This window comes from Strongyloides ratti (genome assembly GCF_001040885.1).
Source record: "Strongyloides ratti genome assembly S_ratti_ED321, chromosome : 1".
NCBI classification, from domain to species: Eukaryota; Metazoa; Nematoda; class Chromadorea; order Rhabditida; family Strongyloididae; genus Strongyloides; species Strongyloides ratti.
The window spans coordinates 10,191,283-10,216,114 of record NC_037307.1 but is presented as its reverse complement, the minus strand read 5'-3'; the positions used below and the strand labels follow the sequence as shown (position 1 = coordinate 10,216,114).

Sequence of the window (24,832 nt, the reverse complement as noted above, 5' to 3'; positions counted from 1 at the left end):
ATAAATTTTTTTTTTTAAAAATGTTGTTATTCAGAAAATGAAAATATTATTTCAATATCAAAACACCAATTTCGAAAAGCAATTTTTAACTTTAAGGGAAGAAAAATTTATGTAGACAAAAGGAAGAGTTATTATAACTTTAATTAATTTTTTTGAAAAATATTGTTTTAAACTTTTTTATATTAATAGTGTGTAAAATGTATTAATTTTAAAAGTAAATAAATTTTTGCAACTTCTTTGGTAATTTTAAAACTTTTTTTTATTATTGCATAGTAAAAGAAATACTCTGATCTTTTTTGTTAAAATTTCAAAATTTTGATATAAAAAAGTTTGAGCTAAATGATATTTTTATTTGTTTCTCAATTTTTATAAAGTAAACGATAAAATATAAGATTCATTAATAAATTTTCCATGTATAAAAAAAGTAAAATTAACAGAATTTAAAAGTTATAAGGTTATTAATCATTGAATATTGTTAAAAATGATATTAAATTAAAAGGATAAAAGACAGTACATTGAAAAATAAAAATTTCAGATAAATTTTTTTTAAGTTTAATTAAATATTTGATTGTAATAATATAAACAAAAATTTTTAAGAGAAAACTTGATCAATCTGAATCTTTTGTTATCCATTTAAGAAGAAACTTAAAATAAAGCTCAAAAAGTAAAAGATATAAGATGATTTTGTATTATTAATTGATAAAATTAATAAAAACTTAAATTAAAAACTATATATTTTTGATAATTTTCGTCATTTGTTTATTACCATTATTTTTATAAAAACTAAAGCTAAATAAAGAATCTTATTTCTACATAAAAATTAAGAAAATGATAAAATTCTCCTACCAATCCAATCCTTAGAAAGAAAAAAGAAAGATTATTTCAAAAGCATTGAAAAAGAATAAACTGTATGAAGCATCAAATTGTTTTAATGGAGTTGCAGGTAGCAAAAGTTGTAAAGAATAATAAAGTTAAAAAATGATGTCGTTGAAAATAAATAAGAAAAAAAAAACAAGGATAAACACTCTAGATTAATTTTTATAAAATAAATAATAATTTTATTTTTTATTATTTAGAAAAATGAAATTGCTGATAAAGCTATATTATTTCTTTTCTTTAGAAGCTTTTTTTTGCGCATAAACTGAAATAGTGATCAATAAAGAAATTAATAAATTTCTTAAATGTATCTATGTTGACATTTATGATAGATCATTAAATATGGCGAAAAAAAGAGAAGAAGATGAGCATCATAATATTCAATATTAAAAAAGTCACTCCATTGAAAACTAAAAATACCAAGTTAATTTTAGTAGTAAAGTTGACTTCTCAATATTTTTTTTATTTTTAAAAAAAATTTTTTTTTATCTTTATACAGTTAACACATTAATAATATATTATTTGTATTGTTAGTACCGGTACAATGTGTTAGCTATATATTAATAATATATCTTATATAGCTTGTAAATGGCATAGTAATGATTCATTTTTTATGGACTTATTTATATAAAATAACAAGATGTTTTTCATATGTTATTTAGTTTTTTTTAATATTATATTCTTTTCATATATCTTTTATTATAATATATTACTATGCATGATAATTTAAATTATATATTTATTATCATTTTATTAAAATAATAGTTAAAGATTATTTATAATTAATCCCTTGTGTAATTTCAAATTGTTTTGTATATATTGTTTATGTTGTGTTTTTTGTATTATTTCTTTCTCACGAGGGGGTGTTCATTTTATAGAATATAAATGAATATTTTTCTTAAAAATTTAAAAATAATACATTAATATTTTAATTGAAATATTTTTTTTAAAAAGAGTTATTCTAATTAGCTTGATAATTAGGTAAATAATTGTGATTGATAAAAATTAGTTCCAATAGAAATATTATATTATGGTTGTTTTAATAATCTTATAAAAAAAATATATATTCTGATGTAAAATTTTTATTTTTAAATAAAATTATCGGCATTGTAACTACTTTTATGATTAATTTAGCACAATTTAAATTTAACTTGGGAAAAAAATTTATTCTATGATTCAATTGGGTTTTATTTAATTTTTTAAAATTAACTTATACAATTGACAAAGAACTTTTAAAATAACAAATGAAATTTAAACAAATTTTTTTTTTAATTTGAAAACAATATATAGAAAAAAATTACATTAAATGGATGGTAATGTATATCATGTAAAATTTGAAAATTTTTGAATTCACAAAATAACTATAATTCAAAAACAATTAGTGCAAATTTTATACCATATCTTTAGGGTTTTAAACATGTGATAAACTTTAAAGAAAAAAAATTTTTATCTTGATTTTATAATATAGAATTTAAAAGAAACTTAAAAAAAAGTGAAAAAATTGTAGAGAAATGTTGTAGAATTATATGGTAAATTAAGGAAGTAGTTTAGTTTGACAAGAAAATGCCATTATTAATTATTATTATAAAAGTTCATCTTTCTTAAAATATTTTATTATTATAAATTTTTAAATATAAAAAGAGGATGTTAAATTAGAATGTTTTAAAGCTATATTTTATGGAAGTCATAAAATTGTAAGTAATTTTACTTCTCAAAAAAGTACTGTTATAAAAAATTTTAATAGGATTCTTGGTAATTTTCATAGCTAATAAATACAATTTCAGTACTTATTTTTCTTAATAAAAATTTATTTATGACCATCGCTTATGGCAATTTGCATAAAATCATTCTACGAATATATTATAAATTGTTTATCTATGTTGATTTTAATTATGAAATTTCATCATAATGTATTCATAAATTATAAAACTTTCTGCTATTTTAAAATGAAAATAGTTCTTGATGCATAATGAATTTGATTTTATAGAAAGGAAAAGTTGATAAATTGATTAATTGTCATTTTTGAATAAATCATGTACTTATTAATTGATTGAATTAAATATTTGAAAGTTTATTTAATGTAAATTTAATTGCTTAACATATATAAATAGTGAATATTAAAAATATTGAAGAAACAATTATGTAATTAAAATTTTCAAATAATAAATATAAAGAAAAGAAAGTTTATTATTAAAATAATATAATACAAAAAAGGGTATTTGAAATATTAAGAATAGATAATTACTTTAAGAAATATTTTATAAAATATAAAGTATGATAATTACTTTAAACTATTTATTTTTACAAGAAATTTCTTTTATTTGTAAAATATATGTATTATTATAATACCAATAAACACCGTTTAAAAGATAACCGTTTCCTTAATTTCACTTAATATTTTTACAGCTTTTTGTAATGCATCCAATGTAGAAATAGAATGTTGTCTTCTTTTTTCAATCTCATCATTCTCCACAAGTAACTCATCAAACCTACTTTTATCATATAAATTTCTTACTAATTCATTATGTAAATTAGCTCGAATATCATTTACCAAAAAATGCATTATTGCTTTGGGTATAGAATCTAATATACGATTACGTGTAATATTAAAATATTCTTTGGTTAATTTTAATATCCATTGACAAACATTTTTTTCAAGTTCAGATAATTTATATCCAATTTTTTCATTACTAACACTATATCTTGGTGTAAAACAAGGTGCTGTTGCCATTTCATATGTTTCAGAATTAACAGAGGTAACCTCATCTAAATTAGATGGATTTAAAATATTATTTGATGTATCATGTTTTTCAAAGGTAGTTGTAGGTTTCCCAAAAAACCATGATGTAATACCTTCAATGGATTTAGGGTCATCTTTTTTTTTATTAAAATTTTTAAAGTTATTACCTTTAACATTTTTTAAAATTGATTGTTGTGGTATAACATTTTCTAAATTATCTTCATCAAATGTTTTATATGTAATGGTATTTTTATTACTTCTCATTGTATTATTCTCTTTCATTCTACTAAATATATTAGTATTTTTAATAATTTTTTCAAATTCAGGATTTTTTGTATTTATGTATGCAATTTCAATAGCAATTAAATTTTCAATAAATTTTTTGGTTGGCTCTAATCTTTTTTTTAATAAATCTCTTAATATTTTATTAATATTTTCTCCCAAAACTGGAAATCTATATATTTCTTGTTGAAAATCTGTACCACAATTTTGTAATAATCTTATTAATTCTTCATGAACAATATCAACACAATTTAAAGATGGTTCCTCTAAACGTTTAATTTGTTGTTTAACTAATAACTCAAAACATTCTTCTGGTATATATAATGATGTTTTAATACCTCTAGAATTTCTCATTGCCGTTAATATATCTTCTTCTGTGAAATCACTTGAAGGATCAATACTTTGAATAGCTTTGGCAAATGTTTCATGAAATACATAACTAATTCTAGCACCACCACATAATTCACTTGTTTCAATATTTTTAAATCTACCATCAATTACAGAACAATATGAATAATTAAATTTTGTTAAAATATTTAGAAGTGCTCTAGATTTATCTATTGTAGGTTCTCCAATCATATATACTTCATTTTGAAATTGTTGCATTAATCCATTTACTTTTTCTTTTAATTGTGGTAAATTTTTCTTTATATGTCCTAAAAGAATTTTATTTAACAATTTTGATAAATATAAAGTTCCATTCTTATGAACTAATGTTGGATATTTTTTTTGTAAAAATTCAATTTCATCTTTTAATGATTCTTTAATTAACTTATTATTATCAATATCACTTTGACTTCTGTTAACAACACCAACTATACCTAATTTTACTGGTACAACTTTTCCTGTCAATACTTCTGTAGCATCTGTTCCATTATCCATTAAATCTAATTTTGTTAAAACAGCAATCGTACGACTACCATCCTTGTCAACACTTCTGGCATACTTAATAGCTTCTGAATTTGCAAAATCTTGATTTGCAGGTGATACAGCCAATATTATAGCATTTGGATTATTAATATATTTTAATATTAAATCACTTATTTGTTGTTCAATATTTTCAGGTTGTTCTCCAACAGCTACTTTAGTAAGACCAGGTAAATCTATTAATGAAAGATTAATTACTTTTGAAGAGTATATCTTAAGTCCTATTGGTTTATCAGATATTCCCTATATTAAAAATTATTAATAATTTTTTCTTTTTTTTTAAAAACCTACTTTATTTGTACCTGATTCTTTATCTGTTTCTTTGATTATTTCTTTTCTAACTAAATTAAAATCTGTATATGTCGTTTCAGTATCATGATCAAAAATTGCCCATTCCTCCTCATAATCATCTGTTGAGGAAGAATTTTGTTTTTTATTAATAATTTCCTCTTCAGTAACATGTATTAATTGTAATAGTAAAGGTCTCCTTGTTACAATACCAGAACCACGTGGTAAGAAATCTCTTCCAACAATACTCTCTAAAACTGAACTTTTACCAGAACTCTAAAATAAAAAAAATTAAATTAAATTAAAAAATATATTATTACATACTTGTGAACCAACAACAACAATTTGTGGAAGTTGAACAATATCATAACATGTACCAGTTATGGCAAAGATACTTTGTAATCTATTAATAACTGGTAATAATTCTTCCATTAAATGATTTATTAAATTAGTTTAAATAGCTAATAAAATTAGTTAAAAAAAAATGTCTGATGACTTTTCTCCAATGGTGTCTTTTTATAGAATCAAAATTTCAATTCCAATTTTAAGGTAAAATGCAAAATGATATATACATTATTAAATTATCTTTAATAGGCTTTTTTTTTGTAATAAGAATTGTTTGAGATATCAATAATATAATATAATGATAAAGGAATAATTATGTGTAGACAAAACAAAAAAAAAAGTATATTATGTTGAAAAAAGAATAAAGTATTATTACTTCAATATTTGAATCATCTTAAATATGATTTATTCAATAAATAGATAAGAATATTTATCTATTTTTATATTCATATAAAATTATGCTTACAAAAAATTTATATAAAACAAAATTAGTGATAAAAATTTTTTTATTTATATAGCAATAATAAATTTTTTCAACTTTCAAACAAAAATTAAAGTAATTATTTGACAATAGTTGTAAAAATGGTATTGGTGATTTTGTTTGTGGTTGTGTCTTGTATCAGATGATAAACTTTTTTTTAAAAATAAGAATGCCGAAAACATTTTGTCTCTTTATTTATTATAAAAAAAAACAAGAGATGAGTAGTCTTTTTAATATCCGGAAAGTTCTTGGAAAGTTTGATCGAGTTCTTCTGAGATTGATTTGTATCTTTCCTTTTCATGAAGAAGTTCATCTAAAATAAATTAAATTTTTAATTATTGTTGTATTTTTATTTTCAAAATTGTACTTATTTTTACCAATATGATCCGTACTTAAACATTTAATTGAAACTGGATAGCATTCTCATATTTTCATTAATTATCATTTCATGCAACATATACAATCTTTTTTTTTTTAAATTTTATTTTTACTAATATACATAAAATGAATTTTTTTTTTTAAATTACTTAAAAGATCATGCATTTATAAATGATTATAAATATAAAATTAATTATGTAAAATATTTTTGATGTCAGGATTGGTTTTTTTTCTTTATATAACATCATTAAGATAAGAAGGAACATTTCATGCATGATATTGAATTAAATTTTGAAAAAAAGACTAGGTTTGTTAGAAAACATATTTTAAAAAATTTCTTTACATGCTTATAAAATCTTTAAAATAAAAGATATTTTTTATAAATATGTGTAATATTTCAGCCAATATGGTTTAATTTTAAAAAAAAATGTTATCATTATTTAGACAGAATTTAATTCATTCATTAGTTTATCAAGCTCTTCTTGAAGTTTTTTCTTTTCATGGTGACATTTATCATTATTATCTACAAAAAAAAACATTCAAAACAGTTAGTTAATTATTCATGCAAAAAAAAAATAATTATAATTTGCTATTGTGTAATTAATAAGCAATATATTTAAGCATTAAAAAAAAAAAAAATTATTTGACTCGTCACTATTTTATATTTATATAGAAACATAAAAAGAGAAAAACATAAAATATGAAATTATATATTTGACAAAAAAAAGTATGAAGCAAAAATAGTTGAAGATTTATATAACCATTGACATATTTAATAACATGACAATAGACAAAAAAAAAATTATGATCCTTGAATTTCTTGGACAGTCTGTTCAATCTCAGCAGTAAGATTACGAACACGTTCTTTTTCAAGTAACAATTCATCTGAAGCAAGGCAAAAAGCAAAGACATTAAGCATATAATTAAAGCATTATAATAGGACAACATTGTTACATAGATAGACAAAAATTATAAATTCTTATGGTATATTATTGGTATTTTATGGTGCAAGTAAAAAAAAAAAACTTTATATAAATTAAAACATACCTTCTAATCTGTCAACTTCTTTTTGTAATTTTTGAACGGATCTTTCAGCAAACTCAGCACGTGTCTCAGCCTAAAATATTAGAAAAAAACATTATTAGATGGTGTTTTATGAATGTAATTGAACAAAGGAATAATGATGATGCCTGCAAAGTTCCAATGATACATCGCAACATTCATTAAAACTTTTCGTTCAACCACAAAAAAAAAAGAAGAAAAAAAAAATGGAAAAAAATTCATACCTCCTTCAAACGAGCAGTAAGGTTACGAATTTGCTCTTCGTAAGAGTCCTCACGTTGCAAAGCTTTCTCTTCAGAAACTTCAAGAGACTTCAAGTTGTTACCAACAACACGGAGTTCTTCTTCCAACTCAACAATCTTGCTACAAACAATCAAAGGTAAATTATGTTAAAAGTTAATATTGTTAATATATTTTTTTTATATTGTATATATATATCTAATATATATTTTATGTTAGTTAATTATTAGTTAAAAAAAAAGTTTGTTATAATAAAATTTATATGCAAAAAAAAAAAAAATTCCTTAAAAAGAGACATTTTTAATATATGTATACTTTTATATATATATCAAAGCATAAAATGCAATACTATCAAAGGTAAGGTTATTTTAAAAAAAAAGAAAGCTAAATATTAACCTCTTTAAGACGTGAATCTAAGGCACGAATTTGATTATCAAAGGCCTCTTCTTTTTCAAGAGCCTTTTCTTCAGACAACTCAAGTGATTTGAGATTGTTTCCTACAACACGTAACTCTTCTTCTAATTCAACAATTTTGCTAGATAATAATTAAAATAATTCATTAATTATCTTTTTCATTAGTAAATTTAAAATATTATTTAAATATACCATTATTTAATGTTAATTATAGTAATAATCTATTTTTATGTGTTAGTAAAAACTTACTTTTCTCCTGCTTCGGCACGTTCTTCAGCACGTTCTAAATCAGCTTCAACCATAGCTAATTTACGGGCAACCTAGAAAAATATTGATATGTTTAAAAAATTGATTCTAATTTAATGAAAGTATTAGTAAGTTAATATGGTAAAAAAAAATATATATAGGTGTCTATATCTGTCTACATAATACTTCTAGTTTTTTTTTTTATCTTATCTTCATGCATCAATTAAATTTCAAACCTCATCATATTTTCTGTCAGCTTCTTCAGCCAAAAGTTGAGCTTCTTTAAGTTGTCCTTCAATTTGATTGGCACGTTCCTCATCTTGGAATGAACGGTTTTCCATAACTTTACGGACACTGTAACAATTATTATATTAATTTTTATTTTTTAATAATTCCATATAATGCTTAAATGGATGATATGTTGTTGGATCAGTTTCTTGTAAAAAAATTTTTCTTTCAAACTATACATAATTTCATTTATTTTCTTCATATTAGAATATTTAATTATTTCATAATATTCTAATCATAGACAGTATAATATTGAAGACAGACACAAAAGGGATAATAAGTAAATTTTTTTTAGTTAAAAAAAATAAAAAAAAAAAGATTAGTATTAAGGGAACACACCTCTTCAGACTTAAATTCAGTTACATGCAACAAGGATTGATATTCTTTTAGTTTAGTTTCGAGCTCATGAAATCTATCATCATCCACATCTCTTCGATTTTCTAGAACTCTTCGTGCACTAAAAGGGAAATAAAAAAAATTGTTAAATTTTATATATATATTGGTTATTATTTATAATTTTTAAACATGCAAAAGCTTATAGCAATATTATATTATTTTATCAAAATTTTGTTAGTAGTTAATATTATAAGTTATACAAAGAGACAGTTAGTTAAAAAGTGAAAATAATTGAAGAGGTAGATAAAAATTAACATTAGATCACTCATTATTTTCATACCTCTTCATATTTTCTATCTGCATCTTCAGCTATAACTTTAGCTTCATCAACTTGTACTTCAAGAATATTAGCGCGCTCCTCGTCTTGTTGAGAACGAGTTTCCATGGACTTACGAGCACTAAAGTATTAAAATATAACAATAAAAAGACAATAGACAATATGTATTAATATATATATATATAAACTAAGACTAATTAAGTTTAGTAAGCTTAAAGCATTTTTAAAGCATAACATATATTTTTTTTGTTCAAGCAAATTTGAAGCTTCATGAGGTAGCAATTTTTCTTCTGCCCTTTTTTTATTTATTTTTTTTTTTTGAATCTGATCACAATATATTTTTTCCAATTAAGCTATTATCAACTAAAATAATTATTTGATAAAATTACCGTTCAGATTCATCACAATTAGCTGAAGCTTCTTCCATTTTTTCAGTGGCAATCTTAAGTCTCTCTTCAGCACGTTCAAGTTCCTCTTCAAGAAGGGTCATACGTCTGTTAAGAGCAGCTACCTCAGCTTCAGCCTATAAAAATTTTGTTGTTAATCTAATTATCCTACCGTTCAGCTTCATCAGCTGCTTTTGAAGCTTCCTCAAGTTTATGAGTAGCGGTTTTTAAGCGATCTTCAGTACGTTCCAAGTCTTCTTCAACTAAAACAATACGTCGATTGAGTGCTGCAACTTCAGCTTCAGCCTAAACATCCAATATAATATATTTTTATCTATATTATATTTATAACCTACATCTTCACGTTTTTTACGTTCTTCTTCAAGTTGTCTTTTAACTTCATCAGCTTCATCTTTAGCTGTTTCGGCTTCTTCACGAGCCTGTCTCATCTTCTTCTTAAGAACATCAAGAAGAGATGTTTGTTGTGCACCACCACGATCAACTTTAGACATATTTAGAGATGATAGACTAGGACTAGAATAATATTTAATATCAGTGTAAAATAATGATATAATCGCGCAATAAGGACAATAATATAACATATTTATATAATAAAATAATATGATTATTATTAATATATTCTTATTATTTAAATATATAGTATCTAACTTTTTAAGAATATTATCACGTTCTTAAAAATTTATGAAACAATAAATATAACTTATGTAATTTTAAATATATATAAGTTTTTGTAAAAGAATTTATACTAGCTTTAGTTAAATAGATTATTTCTATAACTTATTATTTGATAATAATTTAACTTTTAAAATAAATGTTATTAAGTAAAATTAATTAAAATATAATAGATATAATTAAACTTTGATTAAATATTTAAATTTATATATATATCCTATTTATTAAATCTATAAAAATTAAAGTATAATAAATATAAGATAAAGATATAGTATAATATAAAAATATAAGTACAATACAAAAGTAAATTATAATACATTTTATGATAACATTTAACTATCTATTAACTTTCTTTAAAATTATATCATCTATATATTTAAAATCTTATATTTGTCCAAAAATCTATATAAAAAGTATAAGAGTGAGGAAAGAAACTATAAAGGACACGCCTGGGACCGGTAAGTGAAGAAGTTATAAGAATTATTATTTGAAGATGTTAAAATATAAATAAAATTTTTGTGGTGGAGCTTCAATATATATATATATACATATAATTGTAAGTAAATAATTAACGGAAAAAAAGTCATTATTATACGTTATCTTCTAGGAGGGGGAAGAAAATTAATATGAAAAGAGAATTGTTTAAAATATTTATTGTTAAGTATATAATGAAAGTAAAAACTTTTTAAAAATGTTTATTATCCAATAAGATTCTAGTTAATTTTTAATATACTACAAAAATTTTTCATTTACTTTTCTTTTTAACAAAAATTGTATCTTTACTCAATTTAACTGATCTCTTATTCTCTTTTTTTTTTTTAAATATATATATATATATAATCAGGAAAAACATGTAGAGGTGGAACTATAAATATTTATGTTTAAAACAAAAATTATTTTATGTGTAATGATGACGATGTGACATATTGTCTAAAGAAGAGTAAAATAGTATAAAAATATTATATTTTTGTGAAGTAATATGTTAAAAAAAAAAACTTTCTACTATACAATTTCAAAACAAGGTATTTAAGAAAAATATATAATAATTTCTTCTACTTTTTTTTTTTTGATCATTTATATAAATATTAAATTTTTAGAAAATAATATTATAATGAATGAACATTTATTTACTTTTTAATGTTATTGAAAATAATTTATGATAAATTAATAGAATATAAATAAATTTAAATAATAGAGTTAAGATAAATAGAAAAATAGAAGCAAAATAGTTTTGTTGATTGACCACCTAATATTTAATGAAAATTTTATTATAATATATATATAAAATATTGTTAAGATAAATCAAGAGAAATATATCACATGAATGAAAAAGAATAATGAAAGAGGAAGAAAGATAAATCAACAAAACTATAATGGGTTTAAACAATTATGTAAAAGAAGTAATTTATCAGAAGTTAATGTATATCTAAATATGTTATCCTCAAAAGACAACAACAACAACAATGATAATTCAAATAGGGTAAATACCAATACCCATTAATTGTGAAGAAGTATATATAAATATATGTATATATATATTTATATATATATATATATGTAGTCATAAAAGAAGATAATCAAACTTCAAATTAACAACATTACAATAAAAGAGAAATGAAAAGAAATACTAACTATTAAAATTAGTAATTGATGTGTGTTCCTCAAAAGCACCTTTATTGAGAGGTCATTCCTAATAGGTAAATATATAATATAATTATTATTCTTTCAAATTTTATCACATTACACATGAAAATTTTCTTAAATAATTATTTTAAAAAAATATATATAATGTAAGTAGATATAAAACCATGAAAATATTTATATGGGCATTAATTTTAAATTTAGTTAAATAATAATAAAAATATATCTTATAATTAAAATTAATATATAATATTTAAAAGATTTAATATTTTTAATTTATTAAGATTAACATACAATTATATCTTTCTCATATATTACCTACAAATATTAATGATAATATGTAGTTTATCACAAAAAGGTAAAATATTTGTATATTCTAAAAACTTGAAAAAGTTAATTTACATATATCTTTATTTATATATTATATATACATGATTAAAAGAAAAGAGAAACTTTCACTAAAAGATAATAAAATATATAATTCCTACAAATCTTTCATAATTAATTTATAAAATTTTCAATAATTTTAAAATGTACTAAATTTTAAGTAATTATTATTGTCAATTTATAATATTTTTAAAATTCTATTCATATATAAATAAATAATTTTCTTTTTTTTTGACATTTATTATTATTTAAAAATTAATGGATGATAAATTTTTTGAAAATATAATTGAATAATATGTATATAAGAATATTATATATAATAACTTAACTTAATATTATATTGAAAAATATTTTATTTCTACTACTTTCCTCTTTCATTTTTACTATATTCATGATAATAGTAATAAAAAAAATAATAAACTATAATTGGAAATGCTATGGTAAATTATTTAAAGTGGATTTATCAATCAACAGGTGAATAGAAAAACTTTTTAAAAATAAATATTATAATTATATAAAAATAAAATATTTAGTCAAAGTAGGATGTGATATATTCGGCAACTATATTACTTGTTTTAATTTAAAGAAAAATAATTAAATAATTAATTTTAATTTATCAATATTATATATAGAATAATTATATTTATCTAGAAATTTTAATTTGAGTATAACAATATATTTAATATGTTATAAAAAAAAGTACAATTTTTTTTTCTTAATTATTTCCTCTTAAATATATTTTATTTTTATATTTCTTAATAACTTATTGTTATAAATTTTAGTAAACAAAATTTTAAAAAACAAAAAAAATAATAAAAAAATATACCGTTTTAGTACATTTATTTTTATAAAATGCTTGAAATAATAAAAATGTGGAACTTTTATTTAATAAAAATTTATATATGTTAATAGGAGAAAGAAGGCTAATTTTGAATGAGAGTGGAAAGCTTTTCACGAGTGTGATTTTAACTAGTTAAAAAGAATTTTTTTTTTTTTTATCATATTTACTAAGAAATTTTTTGTACTAGAAAATTTTATTTAATAAGGAAATGAAATTTTTGTATAACAATTTTATAAAATAAGTGGGTTATTTTTTTTGTTGTTGTTGATAATATATAGATGTTTTAATGAACAATAATAGAATAAAAGTTAAAAGGTACTATAAAAAGTATATTTACTACAATTTTAAAAATAATTGTTAATGTAGGATGACTAAATAGTAAATTTATAAAAGATTCAATAATTTTAAAAAAAAAAGTTAAATATATTTTAATAAGGATTTGATAAAAAAAAAGTAAATAATTATTATGTTTGGGTTGAATTTATTTTTGATATTATATTTTTACTAAGAAATTAATGATATAATTAGTTGGAAAAATGACATTAATTTAATATTAATTTATTAAATTATTAACTAATTTTATAATTATAGATTATAACTCAAAATTTTAAAAAACTCAATTAAGAAAAAAAATAGAAAGTAAGTTATATTACATATAAAAATGTATTTTTTATCATTTAAATAGATAGGCCTATTATCATAATTGTAATCGCGATTTAATATATTTATATATTACTTTCAATTGGTGATTTTACATCTATATCTAATAAAAGTTTTTTTTTTTTCAAAAAATGTATGTTATAGATGAAATAATGATAATAAATAATAAAAAGCAAAGTGTATATTGATAAAATTTTAATAGATCATACTTATTTATATTGACATAATAATTATAGAACTTTTTTTTTACCTATTATATTATTCCTTATCAAAAATAGTTTTTAATCTATCGATCACATGTAAAGAATTATAAAAGATAATAAAAACATTTTTTTTTTTAATATAAAAAAAAAAAGCTTATAAAATGAATCATTTTTGTCATATTAAAATAAGCACTCCTTTAAAAAAGTTGTTTTTATATTACACCTATTTTAAAACCTAATATATATTTTTAGTCGTGACTTTAAACTTCTACGATCTTTAAATCTTTTCTACTCTTTTTTAATAAAACTATTTAGTAGTGATATATATATATATATATGTATATATTTGTGCAAAAATGTAAACATAGAAGCTTTTGTCTCTATTGCTATTCAATGAGATGTTTAAATAAAATATAATACAATTGTTATGTGTCTATTGTTTAGTTTAGGAAATGAAGAATTTTTTTACATGTCTTGGAAACATTTTCTTTCACATACTAATAAAAATTTTTATCTATTATTTTTTACACTATTAAATTAGGCAAACATTAAGTGTTTAAATTATAAATACATTTAATATTTATAAAATAAAGTATTGTTGTTGATTTTAAATTTTACTTACTCTTTTTTCATTTTTCTATTCATCAAAAGTATGATATTAGAAAGCAAAATCAAGTTGTAAAGAAACTTGAAACGTACTGTATTTTATTTCAATTCATAAAATGATCGCTTCTTCCGCTAAAAAAAAATTTTTTTTTTTTCTAGTATTTATATTATTTATCTTATTCAAACTATTATCAATGATACTTATTATTTGAATAAAAATAAAATAATATTGATATACCAGATATAATTAAAGAATTATATAACTATTTTTTTTATTTTTCTACTACCAAAACATACCTCTTGGACTTTCTTTTCCTTTTCTTCAAGTTGTTGATTGGCGGTATTTAAATCTTCCATGTACTTATCAAGATCATTCTCAACAGCCATCATTTTCTTTTGTGTATCTCTAAGTTCTTCCTCACAACGTTCAAGTTTTTCAGCGGTTTGTCTAACTTTTTCTTCAGCAGCATCAGCACGATCGAGAGCATTATCCTAAATTGTATGATATTATTTTTAATTAATAATATTTCTTTTTATTTTCTATATATCATAATCATTTCCTATATATATTTTATTTTGATAATAAAATATTTATTTTTTTTTTTTAAATAATATGTCATTATATTTATTTTCTTAATCATATTATATTCTAACATAAATTCTAATATAACAAACTTTAAATTTTTTCTTAAATATCATCTTAAATTTTAACCTTACAATCCACCCCCTCAGTAATCATCTATCAATGAGTAAATCAACCAATTCCGAGTAATATATCCTCTCACATCTTTTTATCATACTATCAGCAATAATATTTATTATACATACATACATATAATTACTATTATTTTATATTAAGTCTGCTTTATAGCTCTTTTCTAGTATACTTAGGGAAAAGTTTTTAAATCATTCTATCATTAAAATATAATACTAACAATAATGATAATAAATTTCTTAAGTAATGGTTTACTTTATTTAATAAACAGATGTATAAATTTGATAAAAGATCTTATTATAATAAAAAAAAAGTTTTTTTTTTTAAAAATTATATCATGAATAAGTAAAAATATATATCTAAATAATTGACAAACTATAAAATTTATAAAAATTTTAACAAATTGAAAATTGATTATACATTTTACTGTTATTTAAAAAAATATACTTTATTATCAATTCTTACTAAAAATATTTTTTTTATTAAAAAATTACCTTCTCGAGCTTCATAGCTTGCATCTTCTTCTTAATGGCGTCCATCTTGATTATTTATTTTAAAGAAAGGAAAAAGCGATTCTAAAAAGAGTTATTAGAAGATAATCATATAAAATTAATAAAAAATACACTAATATTACTATAATAACGTTTAAAATATAAAATAAAATTACTAAAATAATATATATATTTTAGATTGAGTTGATTTTTATAGAAAATAGTTAAAAAAGATAATCTTATGATTCATCTTTTTTACATGAATGTGATTTTTCTTTTTTGTTGTATGATCAAAAATATATATAACAATGTTTATAGTACTATTGTTAATGTAAAAAAATGTGTTAAATAAGTAAATTAATTGTATTAATAAAATAATTATATAGAAAATAAAAAAGTATAAAACAATTTATAGAAAAAAAAATATATATTATCATGTATATATTTGAAATTAATAATAATTTTAAAATAATAATTTATTTTAAAAAAAATTTAATCATAGTTTAGGAAAATTTTAGGAATTTTTATGAATATATAATATATAAACTCTTTTCTTTTATATATTGGGATAAAAATAAGAATGGCATTAAGTGAATTTAGAAAATATAAGATATATATTTTAATAAAAAAAAAACCATTATAATAATCAAAATACTTTGTAATAGGTGCTTCCATTAATATTTCAGAAACAATCTATGAATGTTTTTAAAAAATATAAGCAATAATAGAAGGTTGATTATAAGAAGATATACTACTAATATCACACTTGCCATCTAGAACATATATATGTTTTAATAATAAATATCCTCTAAACATCTTGTGTTAATATCTCTTAGAATTCCTCCTCCTTACAACTGATACTGATCATAATTCTCTTTATTAAACTGTTTTTATCAGTAGAAATATTTTAATAATACTAGGAAGATATACTAGATATTAATTCTTGTTGATTCTCCTTATTCATAAAATATTTTTAACTCCCCGGCAAATATATTATTCTCTATCAAATATATTTTATTCTCTATCTCTTATCTTTTTTTTTTACCTCTCATATCATAGATCAACAGCTGCCTTTGATTATATTATTTTTATTATTAAATTTAATATTATTCTCCGATAACTAATATAACTTCACACACATTTATATAAAGTCTAAATTTCTCTATCAAAACATTATGTCTTTCTTTACATTTTAACAAACTCAATATAACTCTTCTGGTTATAATGATGTATCTTCAATAATCTTGGCAAAATTTATTGACATTAAATTTTTCTTGAATACAATAAAAGTATGTTACAAATGACTGACACTCTATTTCTTATTAAATATATTACATTTACCAATCACTTTATCCTTAAGATCAAACGCCCTCTGTTATCATATAATATATATCTTTAAAGATATACTTTAAGTCTTTCTCCTAGTCATCTCTATATAAATCCTCTGTTGTCTTCTTTCGCCCCCAATAATTATAAATAATAATTATATTTTTGATTAAAAATGTTTTAACAATGACAATTTTACAAATAAAATTTAATAATACATATATTTTTAAGATAATACTACTGATTGTTAAAATTTTTCTCTGGAATGTAGTTATTATTTTTAATCTTAAATCTTTTATCAGTACATTTTTAATAAATGACATATTTCATTTATATATATTTTCTTATTAATAAAATTTATATACTTTCTTCTTCTTTTTTTTTTTTCTTTTTTGACAAACAAACTACGCCTCCACTTTTTGATTGATATTATTATTTTTAAATGTTATTGAAAAATAAAACCAAAAAGAAAATTTGATTAATTTTTATCTTTATACAATTACGATAATGTCTCATTAATTATATTAAAAAATATTTAAAAGGTTAATGATAGTATTTACAAAGTTAATATTACAAAAAAATAAAAAAAAGATAGTAAAAAAGCTAATGTACAAATAAATTTTGTTTTCTTTTTTTTGCTAAATAAACCTGAAAGGGAGCATCTTTTCGAACCCGTCCATTACGATCACATAAATTTTCAATTCTTCTTCCTGGAGTTACAGCATCAATACGGAATGGTGTTGGCATTGGTTGAATTGGACGATCTTCACTAAAAAGATTTGGAATTTTAAATTTAGGAGTTCCTACAGGTGTATGATATGATGGAAGTGAAGAAATACTACTGGATTCTTCTAAATTATTATATACATTTGAATTACAAGTTAAATCTAAATCAATATTTTCATTTTCTTTATTATCATCCTCCATAAAAGTATTACTTGTTTTTTCTTCTATTTTATTTTGATTAATAATATTATTATCTTCATTATTTAAATTAACTTCATCTTTATTTTCTTTATTATTTATTAGCTAAATAAATAAATTTATTAATAAACAAATTATTTTTTTTTAATTACCTCTTCTTTAAATGTACTATTTTTACTACTTGGTTCTTCCAAAGATAATTGTTTAACATAAACTATAATATATACATATTAGTAATTATACCAAAACATATTATATATAAAAGTTAAAAGAAAAAAAAAAACTATTTCTTAATAATTTCTCTTACCCTCTTTTTCTTTGCATTTTTTTTTTCCAGAAATGATACAATTACCCATTTTTTTTTAGCAAATTTGCTAGATATATTGAAAAAACTTTAACCTTTAATAAAAATAATAATACTATAAAATGAATATTTTATAAATGATGGTATTGTTCACTAAAAACAAATATAATTTGCCTTGATCTATTAATTATTTTCCAGTTAGGACATTTACAATAATTGATTCTTCATGTAGTTTAATCTCCCTCTCTCTCTCTCTTTTTTTTTTCCTATTTCTTCTTTTAATATTTTCTTTTAATTTATTAATAATAATAAATAATTTATATCTTTTTATTATATCTATTTCTTAATTTTTCCTTGATCAATGATCATACTCTATCTTTTTCCAAAATAATTCATTTTATTATATACAATTTTAGTAGATAAGTATATATGTCGCGTTTATTCTTATCATAACATTACATATGATTAAATTTTTGAATTATAACCTTGTAATATTATTAACCATTAGAATTACTTTATTTTTACTTCAGAGAACATCAATTGAACTATCTTCTACTACTTACGGAAATTTTTTTTTATTTATCGTAAATGTGGTAGTGATAGCTGTGGGTATTTATCTATCTATATTACATATATATTTCAATCTATTCCATATTATAACACTGACGTGTTTTAAAATATTGTTTTTCAAAATTAGTATATATAAATATATCAATCTTTCCTTCTAATACAATTAGTTAATATTAATTTGTATATTTATTTTGTATAAATTACATTAGAAATTATTATATTATTTTGTTCCAGAATCACTATTATTTCTAATTTAGTTTTTGAATACACTAGTATTAGAAGGACCATACAACTTTGATTTATTTAAATATAACAAAAAAAAAAGATTTTTTTTTTTTATCTAAAGAGCAAGAATTTCTCTTTACTTTTCCTTCTCAACTTTTTACAAAAAAAAAACAAAAAATACTTATTATATAATAAGTCATATGGCTGCACAAAGAATAGCTGCAACAAATGTATTTAGACAGGGGCATCGTTTAATATTACCATCATCTACTGACTTACAATCACAAGATGATCTTCCTTTGCAACAAAATAGGTAAGAAATTTATTTTTTTTATTACTTTTATTTTAATTTTTTATTTATTTGTAGAATTATAATAAATATAGCTAATGCTAAAACTCAAGGACCATGTTTAGGTGGATATCCATCACTTTACTTGAGTGATGTATTAAAAGGAATATGTATTTCAAATCCTGTTTTTACTATACCTCAAGTTTTTAATTTAAAAAATAATAAAGATACAACAATTAAAAATATCAATACAGAATCTAATTTAAAAACTTCAAATATTGAAGATTTAAACATTTTTGATGTATCAATGTATAGAGACATTGAAAATGGAAAAGAAGATGATGTAAATGATAAAGCAATAGATTTATTTAATAAAAAACATTATTTTGAAGCAGTTAAATTGTTTTATGCAGCATCACAAAGAGGAAATAATAATGCTTTGTATAATTTAGCACAATGTCTTTTTGAAGGTAAAGGTTTACCAGAAAACAAGGGAAAAGCTATAATGATATGGAAAGATTTATCAAAAAAGAATCATTCAGATTCATGTTATCAACTAGCAGTATGTCTTATTAATGGAATTGGTATTGAACAAAATAGAGAACAAGGTATTGAAGAAATGGAAAAAGCAAGTTCTTTAAAACATCCTGAAGCAACCTACTTTTTAGCTGTAAAAAATATGAAATCACCTGATTTTGATGAGGATCTTTTGAAGCGCCAAATGTCTCTTCTAATAGCGGCTTCACCAAAATATGAAAATAAATTTAAACAATTTCTGGGTTACAAAGATTTTCCTGAACGTGTTAGTGTTGTTGTAAGGCAAATTCTTAGTAATATTGATAGAGAATACAACAGATGTTTCCAAAGTTTTTTTATCAAATTTCCTTTTTAGTTTTTTTTTCTAGTCAATAATATATGAGTAGAATATTAATTAGAGTGTTTTGAATCACTATGACTCCGAGTGCCACCTACTAAGGTGAATATTTTTTTTGTGATATTTTGTACATATATTTGGGTTAACAATTTTTATTTCTTAGTTGTATTTATATTCGCCATAAAAGTATTCTATTATATTTTGTGTTTTTTGAAGTAATTTTTATTGTGAACTTGATGAATTTCAAAGTTCATGTTATATTTAAAAAAATTTGTTTTTTGCTTCATAAATTATTTATGTTGGAAATACTAACAAAAGAACTTTTAAAAATAAAATTAGAAAAAATTTTACTCACTTTAAATTTGTATAATTAAATTAAAACCAATTTATAAATTGATTCAAATAATATTAATGGTAATAAATTAAATAAAATAAACTATTTTTGTGTTTTGAACTTACAAAACTATTTTTTTTGAATAAGATTGTCATATTACCTCAAGTCAAACATTTTCCCAAAGACTATTGGTGTAATATTGAAATCATATTACAATTCGCAGTTTTTTTTCTTTGTGTAATTTGTAATCAAAAAAAATTATATTGTAAAATTATCCATTTTTCAGGAAAAAAAAATTTCTACACAAAAACTATTACGTTGATAAAAACTAAAATAGGTGTTGTAAATAACGGCATATGAATTAAATGGCTTACATTTCTAAGGTAATTTTTATATTTTATAATTTCTATAAATTTAATTAAATTTAGCTAACATTAAAAAATTTTCTTTCTTTTAAAGAAGAACAGGAATTAAATTTTGATTCAAAAGTGAACATTATTTGTGGGCGAAATGGATCTGGTAAATCGAATATTTATACAGCTTTCTGTCATATTTTTACGGATATATATGATAAGCAATCAATTTTGGAGAGAACTCGTACACTTTTTGATTCTGCAAAATATGGCAATGAAGCTTTGATAGCCGTTGAGGTTATTGGAAAAGTTAAAGAAACTGATAATAATAATATTTTTGTTATCAAGAAAATAATAACACCTCACAAGCAAGTATTATATTTTAATGATGATATAGTTACTCGTAAAGATGTATGTTTTAATATAATTGAATATGATTCAGAAATATTTCTAGCTTACTATAATGTTACAATCATTAGGATTTCAATGTATTAATAAATATATAATTCTTAGGCAAGGCGAAGTGGTAACAGCTAAGGATTTTAATCAAAATGGTCTTCTTAAAATTCTTCTCCAATTTTTTGAAATTGATGAATCTGTAGTTTGGGAGGGAAAATGTAAAAATGCTATTACCACTTGTAAAAAAAAAGTAGAAAATATTCGTAATGTTGTAGATTCAAAACAGCAATTATATTCCGACTACAATAATAAAGTTAAAGACTATAAAAGAATTTCAAGTTTAGAAACACTGAAAAACGCATTAACAAAGAAGATAAGATTATCTAAATATGAGGATTACACGACTGATGTTGCTCGGGTTAGATGTATGATTAAAGATTATGAAAATGAGCATGAACGGTTTTCTGAGGAAAAAAATGTTATTTCTAAAAATAGTTTTCTTACTGCTCAAAATATTTCAGAATGTTGTTCTAAGTTAAAAGATATTAGGGAAAAAATAAGTCATAACAATGAAGAAATTTATAAAAAAACAGAAGAATTAAGAGAAAAAAAATTATCATTTAATGGTATAAAATCTGAATTAGAAGAAATTTCAACTAAAAAATCAAAAATTCGTAATCAAATTAATCAGGTGACAAGTGAATTAGATACTGCTCGAAATACATATGCTTCACTTCAAAGAGAAATTGGAGAGGCTGAAGTTACTGAGAAAGATGAGCTATCTTCAAGGATTTTAAGTATTTCTCAGGATTTAGTAGAAAAAAAGAAATTTCAAGGGCTTTTAGAAAATGGGTCTCCTCGAAAAACAATTGAATTAATTGATTTAGAAATCCAAAAGTTTGATAATTTTTTGCAAGAAGAGAAGATGAAAATTAATGAACTAAATAATAAACATTCTCAAATGAGGGAAAATATACAGGAGTTTGAAAAAAAAATTGAAAGTGCTAAATCAGAGATATCAACTTACGATGATGCATATAATACTACTAAAGCTAGTTTTGATGAACTTCTTGCTGAAAAAAGTAGAATTTTACTAGGTATTGGAAAAACAAAAGATGCTCTCTCAGATGGTATTTCAATTCAATCGCCTATAGATGAATACTATAATAAACAAAAATGTTATGGTCTTAAAGCTATTGAAGAATATTTTAATTACAGGAATTTTTATGATGTAAAAAATATGAATTATAGCCAATATTCTGATATATATTTTGGTTCATTATGTGATGTTTTTAAATGTAATGATGAATTAGCAAAAAAATATGTTGAATTAGCCGCACCAAAATCAACATTACTTGGAGTTGTAGTTAACAGTGTGTGCGAAACAAAAACGATACAAGAGATTCTTGCCAAAGTTTCATGTAAAAAAAAAATTAATTTATATCCTTTAGAAAAATTTAAAGATTTTCAAGTTAGAAGGATTGATGAACCTAATGTCAAATCTTTAATAGATGTATTAACTTTTGATGAAAAATTTAGAAATTTAATTATTTCTATTTTTGGTAGCTGGTATATTACTGATAACATAAGGACAGCACACCGTATTAATCTTAAATACAAAGTCAATTGTATAACTCATGATTTTTCTGTTCATCGAAATAATGGACAGATTACATGTGGTATTTCAAAAGAAACTTCAAATGTTATTGATGTTAGACAAAAATTTCTTGAAGATCAATTTAATTATAAAGAGAAATTAATTCAAATTGAAAAATTACAATCTGCGCTAGCTGTTCAAAATCATAAACTTGTTGAAAAAAATGAAGAAATTAATTTGTTACAATCTAAATTAGAGTCTGTTAGAAATGAGAAGAAAACATGTGATAGTAATTTATTACTGAATGAAACTAAACTTAATGATTTGAAAAACTCCATCATTTATGTTGAAAAAGAAATTAAAAATTCTTCAAATTATATAGATGAACTTAGTTCTAAAATTGAAAAGTTAAATAATTTTAGAAATACACAAATGGATTCTCAAACTAGAAAAAAAATTTCTAAAGAAATATCTGATTTAGAGGAATCTCTAAAAGCTTTGAACAAAAAAATGAATGCTTTAATAAAAAAAAATAGCAATTTACTAAAATTACGAGAACAAGAAAAACAGGTAGAGTTTCTCGAAAAGCAACATGAAACTTATACAAAAAGCCTTGATGATGATTTGGGTGAGGATCGTTTACTTCAACTTAAAGATCAACTCCAGCAATGTATTAGCAATTACCAAAATGATATAAAAAGACTTAAAGAAATTGGTGAAAATTTTAATGATACTGTTAATGAACTTGAACTTAGATGTAAAGAATTAAATGAAGAAAAGGATAATTTGTCTTCCTATTTAAAGAATATTCATAATAAGATTGATGTAATTTTGGGAAAGATAGAAGATTTGCAATATCAATTGGATAAATATCAGGGGTACGGTGAAACGTTGTCGCAATATCAATTAACAGTTGCCGAGGAGCGGGCATTTCATGATTATAAACATTTTAGTATAAAAGATTTAATGGAAGAATACGAGAAAATTAACTCAAGATGTGAATTTGTGTCTGGAGTTAAAAATGAAGATATTGAAGAAATGGAAGAATATATTTCTGACTATGATTATATTGTTGAACAGTCTATTTCAGTATCTGATAAATTCGAGGAAACGGCTAATTATGCAGACATTTTAATAACTGGTAAAAATCGTACATTTATTGAAGGGTCAAAATTTATTTTTAAACAAGCTTCCACTTTATTTAAAAGATTTTTTCCTGATGGAGAGGTACGTTTCCAGCTTACTCTTAAAAAATCTATTCCCCTCGATAAATTAACACTAAAAGATATAAAAGGGATTCAAATTAGAGTAAAAACTTCAGGTGATGGCAGTTATATAGAATGTGGGTTTTCAGGAGGTCAAAGAAATGTTATAGTTTTATGTCTTATTATTGCTTGTCACAATTATTTTTCCTGTCCATTTATGTGTTTTGATGAAATTGAAGCTGATTTAGATACAGCCTTCAGAGCTTCATTTGTTGAAATTATTAAATACCTTAATTATAACAATCAAATATTTTTGACAACATTCCGAGAAGAGACAACTAAAATTGGTGGTACATTTTACCAAATATCTGCAACAGAAAATGGTTCAATTGCTTCGAGAATAAACAAAGATGAAGCATTAGCATTAATTGAGCGATAAAAATTTTTTTTTTAATTTTAATAATTTTTTTATATTTGTATAATTTAATATTTTTAAATAAAAGTGATTTATATTGGTATTATATTTTACACTTCTCATTAATGAAAATAAATGTATGAAAATAAAATAC

The 24,832-nt window shown here is 21.3% G+C and overlaps 6 protein-coding genes across 6 annotated transcripts; 2 read left to right on the top strand and 4 right to left on the bottom strand.

Annotated features, from left to right (window-relative positions):
• Window positions 1–3,238: 3,238 nt before the first annotated feature.
• On the bottom strand, window positions 3,239–5,545 carry SRAE_1000314800 (Dynamin-1-like protein; the record flags this gene model as incomplete). The annotated part of the gene is made up of 4 exons (XM_024650305.1): window positions 3,239–3,642; window positions 3,784–5,068; window positions 5,117–5,389; window positions 5,438–5,545. 4 exons carry the CDS (start codon window positions 5,543–5,545, stop codon window positions 3,239–3,241), a joined length of 2,070 nt encoding a protein of 689 aa, XP_024504096.1.
• Window positions 5,546–6,169: 624 nt separating this feature from the next.
• On the bottom strand, window positions 6,170–10,138 carry SRAE_1000314700 (Tropomyosin family-containing protein; the record flags this gene model as incomplete). Its single annotated transcript, XM_024650304.1, has 9 exons — window positions 6,170–6,252; window positions 7,365–7,434; window positions 7,604–7,738; window positions 8,016–8,154; window positions 8,283–8,353; window positions 8,516–8,633; window positions 9,630–9,734; window positions 9,799–9,932; window positions 9,983–10,138. The coding sequence occupies 9 exons, from the start codon at window positions 10,136–10,138 to the stop codon at window positions 6,170–6,172; spliced, it is 1,011 nt and encodes a 336-aa protein (XP_024504095.1).
• Window positions 10,139–14,912: 4,774 nt separating this feature from the next.
• On the bottom strand, window positions 14,913–15,911 carry SRAE_1000314600 (Tropomyosin family-containing protein; the record flags this gene model as incomplete). The annotated part of the gene is made up of 2 exons (XM_024650303.1): window positions 14,913–15,149; window positions 15,867–15,911. 2 exons carry the CDS (start codon window positions 15,909–15,911, stop codon window positions 14,913–14,915), a joined length of 282 nt encoding a protein of 93 aa, XP_024504094.1.
• A 1,881-nt stretch (window positions 15,912–17,792) lies between these two features.
• SRAE_1000314500 (Hypothetical protein) lies at window positions 17,793–18,469 on the bottom strand (the record flags this gene model as incomplete). The annotated part of the gene is made up of 3 exons (XM_024650302.1): window positions 17,793–18,218; window positions 18,266–18,327; window positions 18,421–18,469. The coding sequence occupies 3 exons, from the start codon at window positions 18,467–18,469 to the stop codon at window positions 17,793–17,795; spliced, it is 537 nt and encodes a 178-aa protein (XP_024504093.1).
• Window positions 18,470–19,412: 943 nt separating this feature from the next.
• Window positions 19,413–20,393, top strand: SRAE_1000314400 (Sel1-like repeat and Tetratricopeptide-like helical domain-containing protein; the record flags this gene model as incomplete). Its single annotated transcript, XM_024650301.1, has 2 exons — window positions 19,413–19,525; window positions 19,580–20,393. 2 exons carry the CDS (start codon window positions 19,413–19,415, stop codon window positions 20,391–20,393), a joined length of 927 nt encoding a protein of 308 aa, XP_024504092.1.
• A 681-nt stretch (window positions 20,394–21,074) lies between these two features.
• On the top strand, window positions 21,075–24,702 carry SRAE_1000314300 (RecF/RecN/SMC, N-terminal domain and SMCs flexible hinge domain and P-loop containing nucleoside triphosphate hydrolase domain-containing protein; the record flags this gene model as incomplete). Its single annotated transcript, XM_024650300.1, has 4 exons — window positions 21,075–21,092; window positions 21,138–21,473; window positions 21,517–24,208; window positions 24,248–24,702. The coding sequence occupies 4 exons, from the start codon at window positions 21,075–21,077 to the stop codon at window positions 24,700–24,702; spliced, it is 3,501 nt and encodes a 1,166-aa protein (XP_024504091.1).
• Window positions 24,703–24,832: the final 130 nt, after the last annotated feature.